At 28.3% G+C, this 19,224-nt stretch overlaps 2 protein-coding genes across 3 annotated transcripts; both read right to left on the bottom strand.

The window, feature by feature from the left end:
- Positions 1–1,237: 1,237 nt before the first annotated feature.
- Positions 1,238–17,272, bottom strand: LOC114124825 (uncharacterized). 2 transcript variants are annotated; one of them, XM_027988248.2, is made up of 12 exons: positions 16,906–17,272; positions 7,757–7,851; positions 5,847–6,163; positions 5,560–5,780; positions 5,389–5,494; positions 5,016–5,244; positions 4,638–4,961; positions 4,408–4,567; positions 4,220–4,354; positions 3,944–4,113; positions 3,101–3,249; positions 1,238–2,541 (listed from the first exon to the last, which is right to left on the bottom strand). In XM_027988248.2, the coding sequence occupies exons 2-12, from the start codon at positions 7,821–7,823 to the stop codon at positions 1,603–1,605; spliced, it is 2,817 nt and encodes a 938-aa protein (XP_027844049.2). In that variant the 5' UTR covers positions 7,824–7,851; positions 16,906–17,272; the 3' UTR covers positions 1,238–1,602. The 2 variants fall into 2 exon arrangements, with proteins under 2 accessions (XP_027844049.2, XP_050052992.1); XM_050197035.1 differs by lacking the exon at positions 7,757–7,851.
- LOC126548827 (autophagy-related protein 101) lies at positions 9,057–13,966 on the bottom strand. Its single transcript, XM_027988250.2, has 2 exons — positions 13,765–13,966; positions 9,057–11,032 (listed from the first exon to the last, which is right to left on the bottom strand). The coding sequence occupies exon 2, from the start codon at positions 10,958–10,960 to the stop codon at positions 10,304–10,306; it is 657 nt and encodes a 218-aa protein (XP_027844051.1). The 5' UTR covers positions 10,961–11,032; positions 13,765–13,966; the 3' UTR covers positions 9,057–10,303.
- Positions 17,273–19,224: the final 1,952 nt, after the last annotated feature.

The raw sequence follows: 19,224 nt of genomic DNA on the forward strand, positions 1-19,224 counted from the left end.
AAATTAACTCCATTTTATCGGTACATCTAAACATAATATTATATCCTATAATATTAATTAGGTTTGAATCAATAAGTTAGTAAGAAAAGAGATATGCCGTGGACAATAATAATTATTATTACATTTTTTTAATCATAAAAAAGTATTGAAAAAACTTCCATGGTCATAAATGTATGATTTTAATAAATTAATACCTACGTAAGCTTAATACTAAAGCCTGTTTACAACTGACACATTTGACTATGGTCTCGTTACGATGACTGTCCGTTGTTGTATACACTATACAGGACATTACCGTACTTGGGAACTTACGTTTTATTTTGTACCAGGTAATACTTGGGAATCTGGCGACAAAACATCAGTGACAAGTCACAAATTACTATCCAATCGATTCAATATTAAAATGAAGTGCATTGACGAGGTTATTTGACCCAATATTACATAGATGATATGATGTAAACATATCATAACATATATAACTAATATGTACCCAAACAACACGATTTTTATAATCAAAATCATCAATTAATCAACTAAATCAAACCTCTAGTCAAGTTGTATTTTAATTTGGCATCTAACAGTAGGTAGATACATTAATATAATATTGATACTATTTAAAAAAAAATCATTCTTCTAAATTCAACTTTTAATGGCAGTTCTGGTGGATTTTTACCAGACAATAATTATTAATGATTTAACTCACATAATTGTGAAATACATCATACATGGTCCTACAATAACTTAAATATTAAAATTGTACAATAACAAAGGTATAATTAAGTTTTCATTACTATATATAATAATATATATATATTTAAAGTGTTGTGTGTCATTCATGCATGGTATTGTAAGTACTATTTCATCAGTTATGGCTTATTGTAATATTTAATTTTTCTTATATATTTTTAAAATAAATTTTTAATAAAGGAAAAAGGCACTATAATTTGACAAAATACTTAAAAGATTTAAGTACCTATATAAAGGCTTTTAAAGGTTGTTTATCTATAGTACTTGTATGGTATATAGTTCAAAAAATGGTAAGCATCTAAACAAACTTGTGATTTTTGAAGACTACTAATACATAGATTAGGTACTATATTACCAATTATGTATTACCAATGTAATTACTATTGTTTTAAATCACATTTTAGATAGCATATAAAATAAAAAAGTTGACTACTTCATAGAATTAGAGGATCATAAATCATGTTTTTAGGAAACTAAGAATTAAAGAATATAGTTGAAACAAACAGTTATACATTTATTTTTTATTAATTTAATAAAATAATAAGCAGGACTAGATTAATGATTTTGGTTACACATTTTGTTGAATTGTTATCAAATTAAACTAATAAAAAAAAAACAATTTGTTTTTCATTGTTTAATATGTGTATACATATTAAATATACTGTAAGTAGAGCAAAATACAGCAGATCATTTTCAATGTACGTTAGACTTGTAACGCTAAAAGACTGCAGCTATTTTACTGACAAGCAATATGACTAGGTATTATATAATATAAGTAGTGTTAGATCTGAACTCGCTAAGAAGGTATTAAATTAAATTTAATGATTTATCAATTAACTTTAATAGCACATTAAATCAAAACTGAATTCTATATTTGTTCGGAGTAGGCAGTGACCGAACACCATTCTTATTATTTGAGTCTCCTTTATAAAGTCCATCTCTTTGCAATGATCCTCTTCTTCCTTGAATTCCTCCTGGAGAGAATATCCTCAATTTGGATTCAATGTTTGATATCTTACTTGAATCCGGTGTGCCTAAACTTCCAAAATCAATTTTTCTAGGTGGTGGTATAAAACTTCGTTGTGTATCTTTGTAAAAAGAACGGCCTGGAGATTCTCTAGCCATTACTCTAGGCGGATCTAGTATACTCTTTCCTGGCGAGTCTCTAGGACCAACCATTATTGCCCTAGTTGGAGACTCTCTGGTGATACTAGAACTAGATTCTCGGTTGACACTATTTCTAGATGAAGACTCTCTAGGCCCAGTCCAAGACGATTCTCTAGAAGTAATGACATCGGATTCATGGCTAGATCTACGATAACGTCCATCTGGTGGCAAAGGCGATTGTCTGAGTGATCGTTCTAATGGTTCAAATTTAACAGAAGAGGGACATTCAGTAGGTGTATTTGGAGCTGTGCTTGTATCACTAGATGTATCCAGGGAATTCAAGGAATTCTTACGGCTGTCGTTGAAATGACTGTATTCGCCTAACTTTTTCACATCTTTGGACTTGACATCTGAATCACTGAGTCGACCATACTCTCCGACTTTGCTGCTAGATTTCCTGTGTCGTTTTGGCCGAGGAAGTGAACTAGGAGGTAAACTTCCACAACGGCTTTCTTGTGTTTGGCGTTGTGCTTGTGAACACAAACCTTGTTTCTCCAAAAGCATGATGTCATCAGCTCGGTGACCAAGGAAATTTCCAGTTACACCCTCCAGTAGTGGTTGGGGTGTTTTCGCTTTTCGCGACAAAGAGCCCGTATGAGAGAAGCCTGGAAAACAGCAAAGACCTCTCTGAAAACAAAAACAAACACGTCCCCCCATCCAGGCACCCAGTAAACGTCCAATTCTCTTGCATATTTTTATTTTGTTTAATCAAACCGAAATTAAAATGAAATAAAACTCATGCCTGATTAATTCACTCAAGAAAACGTTAAAACTAAAAGAAATTAAAAATGTTTTAATACATTAAATACTTTAAAAATTAGAAAAAAACACAGTAGTAATTTTTTTCCATTACAAATGAAATTTATTAATTGTTTTTGTTTTTGGTTATACTATTTTTTTCAAATATGCACACATGATTTAGTTCTAAATCAAACTCTCAAGTAAGGGAGAACGTGTTAGTTACGTTACCTTTCAGGCTATGCCAATTAACGGCAATTAAATGATGGTAATTTATACATTTAATACCCACGCAGATAAAAACATAATAGATCGAGTACAAACTAAATAGACAAAACGAAAAACGTTTGTTATATATTAAGACAAACAAGACAATATTCAACAATCAAAACAAATAGACAACATCGGAAACTGAATCAGTGTAAGATGATTCTGCAACAGTGTTTACCTTGTTCAATAGCTGTGAGTCCAATTCTTTTAGTTGATCATCTAATGATTTATGGTCAAAACTCTGATTTGTAGATGAATATTTATTACCATGGTGGTGATGATAAGTACTGTCCACACTACTTGTATATGAATTGTTTGAGCCAAAACCTAAAGATTAGAAAAAACCAACAATTAGATAATAACAAATTAAACTTATATTTCTACATTTTTTTTTTTTTTTTTATGTTAAGTATAACTTATTTATAATTCTAATTTAGGCGTATTTTTTTCAAAAAACAAAGCAAAAGCTATTTCCAGGATTTGCAACATAAAGAGTTTTATTGTATCTAAGGTGAAAATAACACAAAGATTTAAGTTAATAAACATGAAATGCAGACACTTAAGTTAAGACTCAATAAATTATTATTTTACCATTTATAAACCTTTAATTAACTCAAATTAATCGTCTTTGAAGGTTCTATTAGTTTTTATTTAAATGTTGTTAATTTAATTAAATAATATGATTTATGGTCATCATTGCCAAAAAATGAACAAGATTTAGTAAAATTGTTTTAAGATTTCAAGAAATTAATTTTGAAAGATGTAAGCCATCTTCCCACCCACAAAAGTATTTTATTTAGTAAATTATACAAATTTTAACACAGAGCAGGTGAGTACCAAATTAAAATTATTATACATTTAATAAAAATATAACCACATGTGAAAATCAATGGATAGGTATATGGTAAACAAACCAAATAATAATAATAATGTGCATATAAATTTATGAAATATATGGTACATGTTATGTTATCATTAAGTTATACCACCATGGTATTTTTATAAATTATATTATATTTACCGAGGTCATCAGAGGTTAAGTCTGTAGTGTTAAGACTTGAGTGTGGAGTATGATGACTAAGACATATACTTGGATATGACCCAGACACATCTTTTTCAAAACTATGTTTTTTTTGCAGCACCCTTATCATTGCGTCACGTTCAGCCAATCTAGATTCTAATTCTTTCATCCTGACATCAATTATTAATAAAACAAAAATTAAATTATTGTAAAACATTAAAATATATAAGTCAGGTATAAAAAAAAAAAAAAATGTAGAAATTTAAATTAAAATACCGCGATTCCAATTCGCTGACTTTTTTTTGTGCTGCATGAACTTCTTCCATTTGTTTTAACTTGTCTGAACGTGCTTCTGCAATCAGTTTTTCAGTTTCTTGTCCTGTCTTTTCCAATGCTGCTATTTTTGCATCCCTAAAATAGTTCATTAATAATATAAAAATAGATTTTAGAGCTATTTTACTTACTTTGGTACACTAGCTGCATCTATAGCTGCTTGCCGTAATTCACTTTCGTCAAGGTATCGTTGTTCCCATTTCGCAACTTCACCTTCTAGCCGCATTATTTTTTCATCTTTTTCACGCAACATACGTTTTAATTCAGGTAAGCTTTCACCCGGTTCATTTTCTATAATTTTTATCATTATTCATAATATTATATACAACATAAAAGAATAAGTCATGTAATTGTAACTCACCAGTTGAACCATCTTGAGAAGCATTATTGTTGCGTGCACGTTCATTCCTCAGTTCTCGTTCTAACTGAAGTCGAAGTTTACGCTCAGTCTGCTCACGGCGATCACTTGCTAGTTGAAGGGAAGACAATGCTCTTTGAAGCTGGGCTACTCTTTCCACGTGAACTTGTTTTTTACGACATTCTTCTTCTAATCGAACCACATTAGACTGAGCATTAGTTAATGCAGTATCCAATATATCAATATGAGTGCGTTGCTCTTCTAATGTAGCACGTTGAGCAGCTAATTCAATTTCTTGGCGATCCTTAGCTGCTAATAAGTCTTTATCTAAAAACAAATGTTAATTAAATATTTTTCGTTTCAAGATAATAAATGACATACTCTGGGTAATCAATTGAGCTATCATGTTCTCACGTTTGACCATTTGATTAGAATCTACTATGTTTGAGGAAGACAATGATTGATCACGTAAAGCGCGGTTCGCTTCTTGTAAACGTCTAACTTCTGCTTGAAGTTTTAATCGAGCTGTTCGTTCAAGTCTTTCCCGCCGTTCACTTGATTCTACGAGTTCTTGATGAGAACGATAGACCTTTGAAACTTCTTGTTCAAGCTAATAAATAATACAAACATTTTAAATTAATATTTTTAAAATAAATAAAAAAATGTTGAGAACCAATTGATCAATTTTAGGTATATTTGGTGTCATAATAATTACAAACACGTGAGTAATTAAATATAAACAAGTAATGTTTACCCTGTACGATTTGGCAACTTTTTGATGGCACGATTCCAGTTCTATTTTCAGACTTTTGTTTTCCATCATCAAACAGTCCACTATGGACAACATTTTTTGATCTTTTCTAAAACCATTTACGATAGAGAATTAATATTACATAAATTTTAATTTTAAATGTATCGGTAATACCTAGTATTTCCTAATGTGTGTCTCATGGGATCTGTTTCAGAACGTTCAATTTTTGAACCTGTACCCAAATTTGGTTGAGACTTAGATTTAACCAGATTTCTAATAGGAATTGGTCTATATTCTGGTATCCATATATTTTTGTCAGTATCATGCCATCGAGACAAGTTAGTGTCACGTTTTGATGGATCCACTTTAACTTCTTTAGCAAGATGTTTTAAAACCTAAAACATTAATACTTGAATATAAACCATATTAATAAATTATAATGATAAAATATCAAATCATACATGAGATTGATTGAGATAATCATCTGGTATATTGGTTATTTCCCTAACACCCATGTCAACGGTCTGTCGTCCACCATTTTTATGTCCTTGACTTTTTACTTCTTCCCTATTTCCATAACGATATTTTGGTATTCCAGAATTGAACCTAGTCCCATCATCATTATGAATAATAAGTGTATCATAAGCTGAAGGTGATGATAAGCTGAAGTCTTTATGTGTTTCTTGTCCTTGCGGTTCTTGTCTAATTGCTGTTCTACGTCCATCATTAGTGTCGTCAAATGATTCACTCTCACTACCGCTATATTCTCCACTCAACACTGAAATAAAAACATTTTTATTTTATTATTATTTTTTAAACATGGCACATGATTTTTATTAAATAATTAAATAAGAAAAATTAATTATCAATTATCAATTTAAATTAATGATAATTAAATTATAATTTAAAGCCATAAATGGTAAATTAAATTTTATAGGTACCACTAACTAGTAGTAATTAAAAATATGACTACCCATCAGTTAATACAATATTTCTTGAATTAAAGTTAACTTTTGCTAAGTTAACAAATTTGTTAAGTTAATTTCAGGTATCCAAATAAATACTCGCTTTTTAAAATATTTTTATACTAACATAAGATTTTATTTAAGCACCCCTATCTAGTAAGCGTAGTGCATAACATATTTTTAATAATAAGTGTTACATTAAGATACCTACCTTTAATGAGATATTATTGAGGACAAAAATAATTTGAGTTCAATTTTTAACAGTCCTTTTTTTAATAGATTTGTGTAGGATAGTACCTACCTATATGGCTATATAATGTATACATTGTTATTTAAACAGTTCAGTAGTTTGATTTTCATTATTCATACTAATGTACACTATAGTTAAATAAATTGGTTTTGAGGTCCACAAAAAATATAATAGTATAATACATATTATAAAATACAATACGATGCAGCAGTAAAACTCATAGGTACAAGGTTATTCTGTGAATTCGAGGAGTTTATCTATTACAAATATTTAACATTGCAGTTGAGTTATTTATTTTGTCTTATAGGAAATATAAAAATAATATGTTTAATAATATTACAAAATCAAAGACAACACTAAGCACATATATTAGGTATTATATAATGCATGCATATTGGGTGTTCAGAAAGTTTGGAAACTATCAATGTTCAAAGCCAAAATCAATTATTAGTTTTTGAAAAGTTGACTAAGTAAAATATTAGTGTGTCACAATAATTTATTTTCGGTGCCTATGTAAATAATTATTAGTTAAGTTATTAAAATGTTTTTTCAGAGAAAAAAAAAATTAACAGTAGATTTTAATTTTTAAAAACTCAAATACCTACCTAATTTATTAATCATAATATTTATATAAAAATTTAAAAAGAAGCATTTACTACAATTTGTCTTTTATTCGTAAAAATTATTATGCAATTCATTTTTTTTTTTTTTTTAAGTATTGTTTACAAGAGTGCAGTTTACATTATTAAATAAATTAAATAAGACTAATTAAAAATTAAACATTATCAAACCAGCTAATTTTTTAGCAATTAAATGTTTTTTTATTGTTGATGGGTTTGTTTCTAGTGATATATTTTTTATCGTGTCAATATTTGATTTTCTAACCGCTTGTTAAAAAAAAATTACGTAAGTTAATAAATATTTCGTTATTAACAAAATTGTTTAACGCACAGAGGTCAAGTCAACTATCTATAGATAATAATGTAACTCGTTGGAAACATCAGTATAACGTTGTAGTACATAAATATAAGCTTAAATGTCACATAAAACTATTATTAAATAATGTAAAACGACCAAACATTTTTATAATAAGTTTAAACATTTGCACGTTCAAAGTTACGATTAGATTTAGTCGAGCTGCGGCATGATTATTTACCTTTTGTTGACTGTGTTTTGGTCGAGTATGAGCGGTATGCGATTGGCTTACTTCTCGGTGAACTCATTATTGGACATCACACGCGTATAAAAATTCTGTAAAATCGGAAAGAAACAAATCGGTGAAAATCAAAATAACAATATATTATAATACGTTCAATGCGACTGGTAAATGGCAATTAATTAGACGCAAAAATCGAGTTATTTATTATAGTATTTAGTGGTCACGTGGCATCGCAGGAATACACATTCAAACGCCCAAAATTTATGAGTGCACTACATATACAGCGTATAATAATTATAACATCGTTAGGTACTTATCTAACAAATGTAACATGGGAATAAATTTAAAATAGCGTCTAACGCACGCTTGTCGCTACCGCGCTGCTGTTGGAACAAACCACCGGCGGATGCAGTCGGTACACGCACAGATGATTGTACTATTATTATTATAATAATATATTCAAACAATGTAAACCACACACCTAGGTATTTACCTATATTATACGGATTTCGTCGTAAATTAAACCAACTTTGCGGTCCACTGAACACTGCGGAGGGACAAGTCGGACGTCAGTGGAAATGACATGAGCGAAAAAAATTTTAACACCGCGCAATACCATGGCAATGGTCTGCACCGGGAACGCTTTTAAAATTTGAGTTAAATATTTATACTATAAAATGATCATAATTTCATCCACATGAAACACCAGTTATTTACGATACTTAACTTTTACATTAAGTAAAAGGGTAAGAACATATTAATTATACAGTTATTCATATTTTTAACAACAATACGGACGTTATTTTATCACTTTGTAAAGAAAAGTCAAATTGGCTGTAGAATAACAATCTTAATAGTTATTTATAAGGAACACTTGGACTCAAATTATAATAATGAGTTGTGATTTTAAATTTTGCGATATCGTTTTTTTTTAATTGATTCAAAACATTATTCAGCGTAAAATAATTGATATAATATTAATCATTTTTAACTACATTTCACATAGCCTATGTCACATAGGTACATACAGAGTTGTCTATATAAAAAACTGATCAATTCTGGTACCTAGTGTATAAAATAATTTACATACCTATTTTTAGATGTATATATTTATAAATTTGAAAATAGGTAAATATAAAAACACATAATGTGCTAGTTTTAGTTTTAACTTTGTTGCATACTAAAAGTCATTTTTATAATAATAACTTTAAATTATATAATAGCATTCAACTAATATCAAATAAATAACCCAATATTAGAAAGGTTTATACAATTACTAAGAAAGGTACAATAAATATAGTTATTATCATATTTTTTATTAAACATCAAAATCAATATGAAAATTATGATACAGTGGTTCAAGTTTCTACAACAAAACAAAAAAATGTATATATTTATATTTTTTTTGATTTACAATGAAATTTCATAGCATAAAATTAAACAAATTGATCATTTATGAAAAAAAATATTTATATATAATTAACATACTAAATGTATGTATCTAAAATAATTTTTGAATTGTTGGTAAGCCTATTTTTTTAACAGTAAAATATTTTAATATTTTACTCACATAATATACAACATTAATATTATAATTATGATAATAATAATGAAAAACAATAAATGTAATAAAAATTATCACCAATTAAAAAAATTATATACAGGTGAAAAATATATACATCTATTTAAGTAAAATGGAAACTTACAAATTATATAATTAGGCATTTCTATATAAAATAACCAATTTCCAAACAAAAAAAAAAATAATAAAATATTCATACAATTATTTTTTAAATTATTTTTCAAGTTACATTTTTTTTATGACAAAGCGCATAAAATTATTGCTGATAATTATCAGTTAATGCAACATACAAATAAAATGAACAATTGACACTCAGTTATACTTTTTGGACAACAAAACAAATTTAACAAGAACAAAAATGTACACATGGAATAAAAATAAAAGTAGCTGTCCAAAAAAAATACTGAAATATTACCCATTAATTAAATGATAGACAATCACTAATATATTTTGTGTTGACTACCAATATATTATTTAAATTAAATTAAATCGCAGTCTTGGTCATAACATATAAATGTTAGTTAGTGGATATATAAGAAATTTCAAGCATCGTATTGAAAATAAGAAATGGATATTGTTATGAAAGTTAAAGAAGACAAAACTTAAGTGAATAATATCAATTATTAAAAAACAAATTATATTGTGGTATGTTATTAATAATAACAAAATAATAAGAAATTTGCAGTATAAGAAAATATTTTAAATAAAACAACTATTTATGCTTTTTTTTTTAATCTTTATCAGTATAATTTAAACATAGTTTTTATTTATTTGTTAATAAAAATAAAATGTATTCATCAAAAATTAAAATAATAAAAACCAAAAAATACATCATCTTATTAATAATATTAAATTTCACAATTCTAATTTTATGTATAAACTCTACTTTGTACTAATTTTAAGTTACCACTAATAGGTGATTGGTAGACACAGAAAAATAACGATTATAATAGAAATTATAGTTACGACAATGACAATGTATCTCGTATGAGTTTTTGAACAGCTGATCCAACTGATGGACTACTTGCACCACTGGTCAGATAATTTGTCTTAAATAAGTATGGTTGAATATCAGCAAATGAAGTATCAAACACTAAATCCAATTCAGACTGTGGTGGTATACTTGGCAAGTACTCATGCCTATTCATTATTTCTGCTATGTAAATTATTTTTTCACTTAAAGAGTCACTTATTTTTTCTTTAGATATTTGTCTATTAGTTTCATTACAAATTTTCAACAAGTCAACACGCACGTTCCACACTTCCCAAGGTGTACACTCAGATTGAAATGGCCACCTGGCTTTTTTTTTTTGAAAAAACTCCAATGTTATTTGCCCAAATGTGTGATTATCACGCCTGAGACATTCAGAAAACTCTGAAATGTCATTTCGAAGTTTGCGATCTAAATGTGGCGATGAACAACATATATATGTAAAGTCAATGAAATCGCAGTCAACATCTTGTAAGCCTACAGTGCCCATGGTATATGTGCCATCAGGGGCAAAGCAAAATTTTCCAAGAGATCGATGTAGAAGTACAGTATGAAAAAGACAGGAGACAGCTTCATCTACTTGGAAACCTTCAACGCTTAACTCAAGGCAGTGGGAACGTGCATTCATTTTGAAGATGCGATGTGATCATTTCTTTTGTGCAAAGATTGTAGAAAAGCAGCATACACACTGCATACAAAGCTGTAACAATACATATGATAAATATTATTATACCAATAGTATTATTGATAGTTTTTATATAAATACTACAAAATAAATATGATGTGATTACTGATTACCTATCACAATAAAAAAAACTGATAAAAATATTGAATATAAGAGACTAAAAATGATTTTAAACCGTAACTCAAAATATCACTCTATTTATTTACAAATCAAAATCAAATAGTATTAATACCCATGATAGAAATTAACGACGCATCAATAAATTAATATCAATTAATAATTGATTTTACCTTCCAGTGGGTGTGTTGTTTAGTATAACAAGAGTAGTCATGGGTTGTAAAATGTTTAAAACAATTCAAATATTAAGTAGTAATAATTTTACATTCATCAAATAATGAAATAAATAAAAAAATATCAATACATTGTTTCTACTTTAAACTGAATTTGCTAAAAGGCTATAATGACATTTTAATTTGATTTACTGTTAAAGAAGTTGACCAAAGTTAAATATACGAATAGTAGTACCTATAATCCTTACAAATATATTCAATAATAATAAAAAAAATAGGTGTTTTTAAAATCACAGACTATTGTTTAAAAATAACAAATTAGGTATAAAAAACAGTATTTTATGATAAAACACTTAACTTGCCAGTAAAAATATAATTTCAAAAAAAAAAAAAAAAAAAATGATTAAAACATTTCAAGATTAATCTATAAGATAATTAAGTAATCAAATTCTTCTTAAGGAATATATATGATAAGTAAAATAGTATAATAATTTATAAATAAAATAAAATACATAAGAGGTAAATACAAGACTGTTTTTATTTATGAAAACACACTCGCTGGAAGGTTAAGAATATACCACCAAGAATATTCAATAATAATAAAAATAAATAAAATTGGGAATTTTGCAGGTACCTACCTATCAAATTACTAAATTTATTTAAACATTAAAACTTAATATCCAGTATAATATTTGTTTGGATAGGTAAATTTAAAACATAAAATATCATAAATCCATCTACAATTGTATTCTTTAATTAAAATAATACTCAACAAAATATTATCTAAAAAATAGGATAAACAAACAAAACATGTTTGCTGCTACGACATACAATCAATATAAGACAGCAAGCATCAATAATGAATAAAAAATAATAATTTTATTTTTACTTTTAATCTAACTAGGAATGTAGTGACTAAAATTGTCATGCAAATGAATTATATATAATAATAAATATAAAACATAAACTTGTAATTTAAATTTTTCAATCCCAAATCTAATTCAATGCATGGTTTTAGAATTATATAAAATTATCTATTATACATTATAAGACAATATCACCAAGTTGTATTTAATTAACAAATAAAAAGCAATAGAAATGTAACTAATCATAAAAATAGGTACTAACAATCATATTTATTATTACTTGACTTAACTTTATAAACTATTAAATAAGCAAACCGATCAACAATGTAAAAATAGATGTAAATAAGCATCTTATATTTGTTTAAATTTATCTATTTTAAACTATAAGTATAAAGGACTATGTTCACAAATGTTCCTAAATTTATAATCAAGTATACAGGTCCTAATTGGGCAATTATTTTAAAATACTAAAATGGATTATAAATTAAATGTTTTTTTACTAATTTTAAACCCAATATTATTCATTTTGTAAAATAAAAGCAAAATTGAATTGATGAATGGTGTAAAAATTTTGATATCACAATTAGATAATAAATTTGTAATTACTTACTGTACAGAAACTATACTTTGTCACTAGTTAGGTAGCTATAATTTTTCCAAAAAATGTTTTGGTATTAATGTAACTCATAGATATTAACTGATGATTTTGTAACACAACTTAGTTAAAGGAACTCTTAAGTTATATCTACGTATAACTACTTTTTAAATACCTAGGTAGTAGGTACAACAATAAAATATACAAAAATAATATATGTTATAATTCATAATTGTATGTATAATGTATATACCTATATCTATAATAACCTACATAATTTATCATAACAATTATTACACAACAATACAACTAGAATAAGTAGGTAATAAACAAAAATAAAACTAGTGTTAAGTACTTAGTTTAATCACGATTTTTTTAACCTAGTAAAAGGTATAAATATTTTATTATCTTAGTATTTTCAAGAACGTCTTTTAAATAGTTCACAAATTATAATCATAGGGACAATTTAATTTTTATTAATAAATACAATTAGGAACAAAGGTAAATGAATATTATAATAATTTTAATTTTAATAAAAGAAATATAGGTAAATACCTATACAAACAAACTAATATAGTTTATTCAATAAAGCTATTTTTTTTAACAAAACCAAAGATACCTACAAAATTTATCACTAGAAAATTAATCACTACAATAGATAATTTTAAGAAAATTAAAAAAATTATAGTTTTAGGTACTTAGATAATATAAAAGAATATAAATCATTATGTTGTAACTTGGAAGATAAATGGCATGTGAAAATATTAGGATCTATACCTAACATATATAGAAGGTACATTACTCAATGTAATATAATATAATAATATACTAAGTTATTTGAAAATTATTTAATAAATAATTTAACTGTCAAAAATATAATTGTAAGCAAATTATGGGTTTTAATTTTATTACGTATACCTCCTATATGGTATGTAAAATAGATGACTCCCAATTTTTTTTTTTAACATTAATTTATAATATAAGATCCGTACTAACCTAAAATGACGGGGTCCACAGGACTTGTGTTTCTGAATTTGTGTGTTGAGTTAAAAAAAAATGTGCACACATACTTTCACTGATTAATGGTGATAGCCTAGTGGCTATTTAATAAAATAATGACACAAATTATATAACAAATGAATATCAACATATAAAATATACAACAATAATAATAATAAAAAAACTAATGATAAAAATAAATAAAACCAAAAAGTTGAAAAATAATCTTAAAAAAAATCAAGCAATAGATGCAAAATGCAAACAAAAGAAGCCTCTCTTAAATACTTAATAGGTTATATCAAAATATTAAATAACTATAACAAATAAAACAAATGGTAAGGTAAATTAAACCACATAAATTTCTATTTCAAAAGGCTATTATTTTAATAACAATACTTTTAAGGTATCTATCAAAGTTGGCACTTTTTTAGTAGGTACTCCTACTTAGTAGTACTCAGTAGGTATTAGGTATCTAAGTAGTGCACATTCCAATATCAGATAACCTTTGACTGTACCAACAAAATATTTACTTCGATAAAGTATTTATACATTTATATCTCTATTACTTATTAGTTAACAAACTATTTTATAATAAATAATTAATTTTGAAAATGAATTCTATAGACAGATATTAGCAGAGATATTAGTACCAATAGGGAAATTACAATGATTAATAATATAAATTAAGACATTTAATGAATGTAGTATTATCAATTTGACTTACAACCATGTGAATTAATATTTGATGTAGATACCAATTACCTAACATTCAAAACACAAACATACAACAAATCTACAAATTGTTAAATGTTATAAATTTTTTTTTTTTTTTATATAATAGATAAGACCACAGAACCAGTTGGCAGTTTCATTGTTAAGCAGGTAAGTACCGATGTAGATATTCAATAGGTATTTTTAACTGTTTTTAATAGGTAGTTAAATACGTTTTCCAATATATTCAAACTTTTAAAATGGTGAGTTAGGTACTCATATTCTGAATTATTCAATCATAATTTTAAACTTATAAGTAGAATATCAGTAAAATTATGTTTAGACAATTTAATAAGCTTATATCTATCTAAGGACTACCCATTTATAAATTATATTTAACTATAATAGGTATACAGTCAAAGGTGTTAAATCATACAGTACAGAATAAATGATTTATTTCTCTTCTTAATTTTTACATATTGAATTTATATCCATAAAACACAGAGAGGATTCAGAACTAAACAAATTTAAAGATAATTCAGTTTGAAAACTTTAAAATACCTACACGAGAAAGTATTATAATTATTGCTTCCATTGAAATCAAATAATGTCCATTAAATAATAAAGTACCTATTATTGGAAAATTATCAAAAGAAATGACAGTACCTATATAGGATGGGTTAGCAAAAACTCTGCTTTGGTTAGAATTAGAAATACCTTGAAAATTCTTGCAATACAATTCAACAACACAGATAGAATGTTTTATTTTTAAACCTAATTTAATTTTAAAGTGTTCGGAGTAAGAGGTTGATAAAAGTTCAAGTGTCAATGTCAGTGTAGATAAAAAATAACAAAAACCAAACATGATAAAAATACGATTTTACAACACACAACAATGGAAGCAATGATTTTCACCTGAACTACAAAGAGATCTGTCGAAACCGTTATATTAATCTACTAGGTAAACTTTTAATGGTTTCACTGTTGCAAGACACGTGTCGGAAGAAAAGACACTTGAACCATTTTTTTTTAAAAATATAGTGGCATTTATTTGTGATTTACAATCTGTAGTTACATTATAAGCAATAAGTAAATTTTATGAAATTATTAATTAAGCTTGATCTATAATAGTTTAACCTCATGAGCCAAAATCGTACAAGTACAATATCTATTACACATAAACGCAGAAATGTAAACAATATTATATCCATTCAAGGAACACTGGTTATCACAGCGTCGATGAGCGTACGTATACGATCAATAGGAAAATTATTATTAATAATAAATAAAAACGATTAAAAACACGAAAAAACATTTTTTTTTTTTTTAATAGTAGTGCGAGGCTCTGATGGGGATCGAGTGTTATTATATTATTGTAATGGAAATAGCGTCGCAGTAGTAGTAAAACAACTACTAAATAATACAATGATCTAAAACACAGAAATTGTCTCTGTTATATTATAACGATTATATGATGTGGGCACGGTATTGCGTATTGGATATACGTACAAACAACGTAAATTAAAATCGTTTATAATGTATCTATTACTTTATTGTTGTCTGTCGCCATAACATGGAGCGATTGCTACACTAAACAAAGATGATTATGTGATTAAAAACACGGTGGTGGATGCAGGTGGCTGGCACAACAGCCGAAGTGCCGACTGGTTCGCAGTGATTTCCGACAACGGCGTTTCGAGGTTTCGACGAGCCTCCCCCCTATCAGTCTAGAACTATCGAGATCGGATGACCGAAGGAAAAACGGCATAAAGAAAACCCGACACGGCCGTATCAAGAATGACGTTTCCCCTACCCCCTTCGTCAAACGCAAAAAGCGTACCGTAAGACGTAAGAACGCGCATAACGTGCGAATACCAAAAACAAACCGTCTAAAATTCCAAACTCCAAGGTCATATTCATCACACGATTTGGCAATTCACGCTTGCACTATTGTATCAATTGCAATCGCATTGCGTTTAACGTGATACGAATCATACGTTAACTGTTGATTTCTAGATAATAATTTTTTACACGGTCGATCCGAGGCGAACAGGACCGACACGCGCAGCAGATATCAAGATATTGTGTCGTACACGCTCACGATAACAGTTCAACGGTCAATAACAACAATAAAATATGATCGTGTCATTGTTGTTGTCGTCGTATGACGCTAATGATGATGTTGCGTGCACACACTTGTCGGACGTTCGAATCGAAAGATAAAAGAATAATTATTAGTTTTAGGGCTCGACCGGCAGCACTAATAAATTTAAGTACTGTTTTAACAGTACAGTTTAAAATATACATATATATGTTAATTCGTAGGTATAGTCAAATGGCGGGCACGTAATTATTACTATTATTATATAGGTGAAGTAACGTCAAACGTGTGACGACCACATTATAGCTACGGAAGACAACACTTACGTGCACAGCGGATTTGTGTCGGGCGAAGGCAATCCGTTGTCAATCGTGTCGAAACAGTTTGTGGCAGTGGGGCATAACAACAACAACAACGACAACAACAGCAGCAGCACCGCCAAGTTAACCACCAGTCACTAACCGTCGTAATCGTCTCAATCGGTATGGCCAATTTTATAGGTACCTAGGTGGATTACTGCTCTGTTGTTGTCGCGGTAACGATTATTTCTGTGCTGCGCCGCAGCTTTCCGTCGTCGGTATTATCACACAAGCACGAACTGCGGAGACGACGAACACACAAGACGCTTTGCCAATTAGGTGAACGACGGCGAACGGCACTCGGTCGAGTGGTCGACGGTCGACGGGTCGTCGGGACCAGGAAACAAAAGAGGTCGGAGCGTGGACGGCGCACAAAGGTTACGGTGTTACCAACTGACGGACGGCTGAGCCGTCGTCGGAGGACGTTGTGTTGCGGCAGGCCACACTGCGTTATAATAAACGATGATATAATAATAATTATTATTGCAGTAATATCAAATATAAATGAAGGTGGATATTGGATATTATAATAATATACAATATTAAACAAATATTATTACTATTATGTTATTAAAACGTACATTAAAAAAAGGATTAACCCGTTACAAAATATTAAAAAATTAATAAATCTATTTTGTCTAAAACCATGTCACCGTGGGTTAATCAATAATAATAATCGTTATTACCAATTACCAATAAATTACCATTGATTATTAAATAGACAGTCAGACACTCAGACAGATCGTATGACACATTAATTGACGTCTGTGGTCCAGCAAAGGCGTACAATTACGACGCGAAGATAATTTATGAGGCACGGAACTAACAACATTTTTAGGGCAGTAGGTGTTTGGAGGAAGATGAAAAGTCGTTAGTAAAATATTTATTATTAATAATGTTAATATTGTCTGTTTCTTAATCTGGTCACGAAATGAATCGGTGAGTATCAAAAAAAAACTATAGCTCAAAAGAGTTAATGACTCAACTCGGTGCCATACTGCCATAGTACATAATAATAATTAATATTATATTATATTTGGGGCTCCCTTAAAGCCACAGACCACTAGTGCTGTATAAAATGATATACAAAACCGTGACCAAAACAATAAACACAGCTTATGCGGGTTACCTATAAATGGCATGGTTGCATCAATAAACAAACATTTTTTTTTGTTTTTTAATTAGTTATTATTAAATTCAATATGATTTTTGTATGTAGATAAATATTATCTGAGGTCGATACTCCGATATTCGATAGTATATCTACAATAGCTACACAAATAACATAGACCTAATATTTTTATACTATTTATTTAATTAATTATATCAACATGAAAACAGAGATTAGATATCTATAACTTAATTATTAAATCTATATACATGTTTGTGTTTCTATAATGTTTTATGCTAGAATAATCATTACTCATTGGTAGGTATTACATAGGAAGATACTTATAGACCGTACCGTAATTTACTATAATATACAATAAAAACATGAATTTATTAAAAATAATAATAATATTAATGTATAAAAAATGTACAATATATTTTAAAATAGGTAACAAAAAAAAAAGTCAAAGATAATCTTCGTCTTCACTGCTGCTACAATCGCTTTCGTTGAGGTCAATTGTTAAAATGATGAGCTCCAATATGCAATCTCTGAAACCTTCTTTAAAATACCTATCTATATTTTATAGTTTTTCTGCGTGTCTTACACTCTTACACATTTTCCCCAATTTTCCATGTAACTGAATCTATGGCTTTGTGCATCAGTTTTTCAAAGTCGCCTAGTTTGAATGTTGTATTTTTGGTTGCAACTTCACCTGTTACTTGCGCCTAAATTAGCTTAATTAGGTTGTATTGGCAGTGATAATGTGGAAGTCTGATCACTTCATGCCCCATTTGATATGCCAACTCGTCCAGCTGGTATCGTTTTTCACGTGGTTTCGCCATTTTCACTTTTTCTCTGAGTTCCGCAAGGTTTCTATAAAGGAGAAAAGTCGATGCCTAGCCACTTTTGAATTTCAGATAATTTAGCATTTGATTTCTCCACTAGTACACTGTGATATGGTGCATTATCCATAACAATGACGCATGGCTCCTCCAATAGTACAGCATATTTTGGAACCTATCTTAAAATATTTAACTATTCATCTGCGAGTGGTAATCACCGTCATTTTTACTGCGAAAAATTAATTTTGAGCCAGATATGAATCCAAATTTAGCTGCCCCAGCATGGCATACGATAAGACGACCGCCTTTATCGATTGGCACTTAAAATCCTTC

The sequence above is a fragment of the Aphis gossypii genome, chromosome 1 (assembly GCF_020184175.1).
Source record: "Aphis gossypii isolate Hap1 chromosome 1, ASM2018417v2, whole genome shotgun sequence".
Classification (NCBI taxonomy): Eukaryota; Metazoa; Arthropoda; class Insecta; order Hemiptera; family Aphididae; genus Aphis; species Aphis gossypii.

Bases quoted from the DNA above. Each gene is read 5' to 3' on its own strand.
- LOC114124825 (XM_027988248.2), bottom strand. From the start codon at position 7,823: ATGAGTTCACCGAGAAGTAAGCCAATCGCATACCGCTCATACTCGACC. The intron at 6,164-7,756 runs GTAAATAATCAT...TTTTTATTTCAG, and splicing joins CAAAACACAGTCAACAAAAG to TGTTGAGTGGAGAATATAGC. The intron at 5,781-5,846 runs GTATGATTTGAT...TTAATGTTTTAG, and splicing joins ATTATCTCAATCAATCTCAT to GTTTTAAAACATCTTGCTAA.
- LOC126548827 (XM_027988250.2), bottom strand. From the start codon at position 10,960: ATGAATGCACGTTCCCACTGCCTTGAGTTAAGCGTTGAAGGTTTCCAA.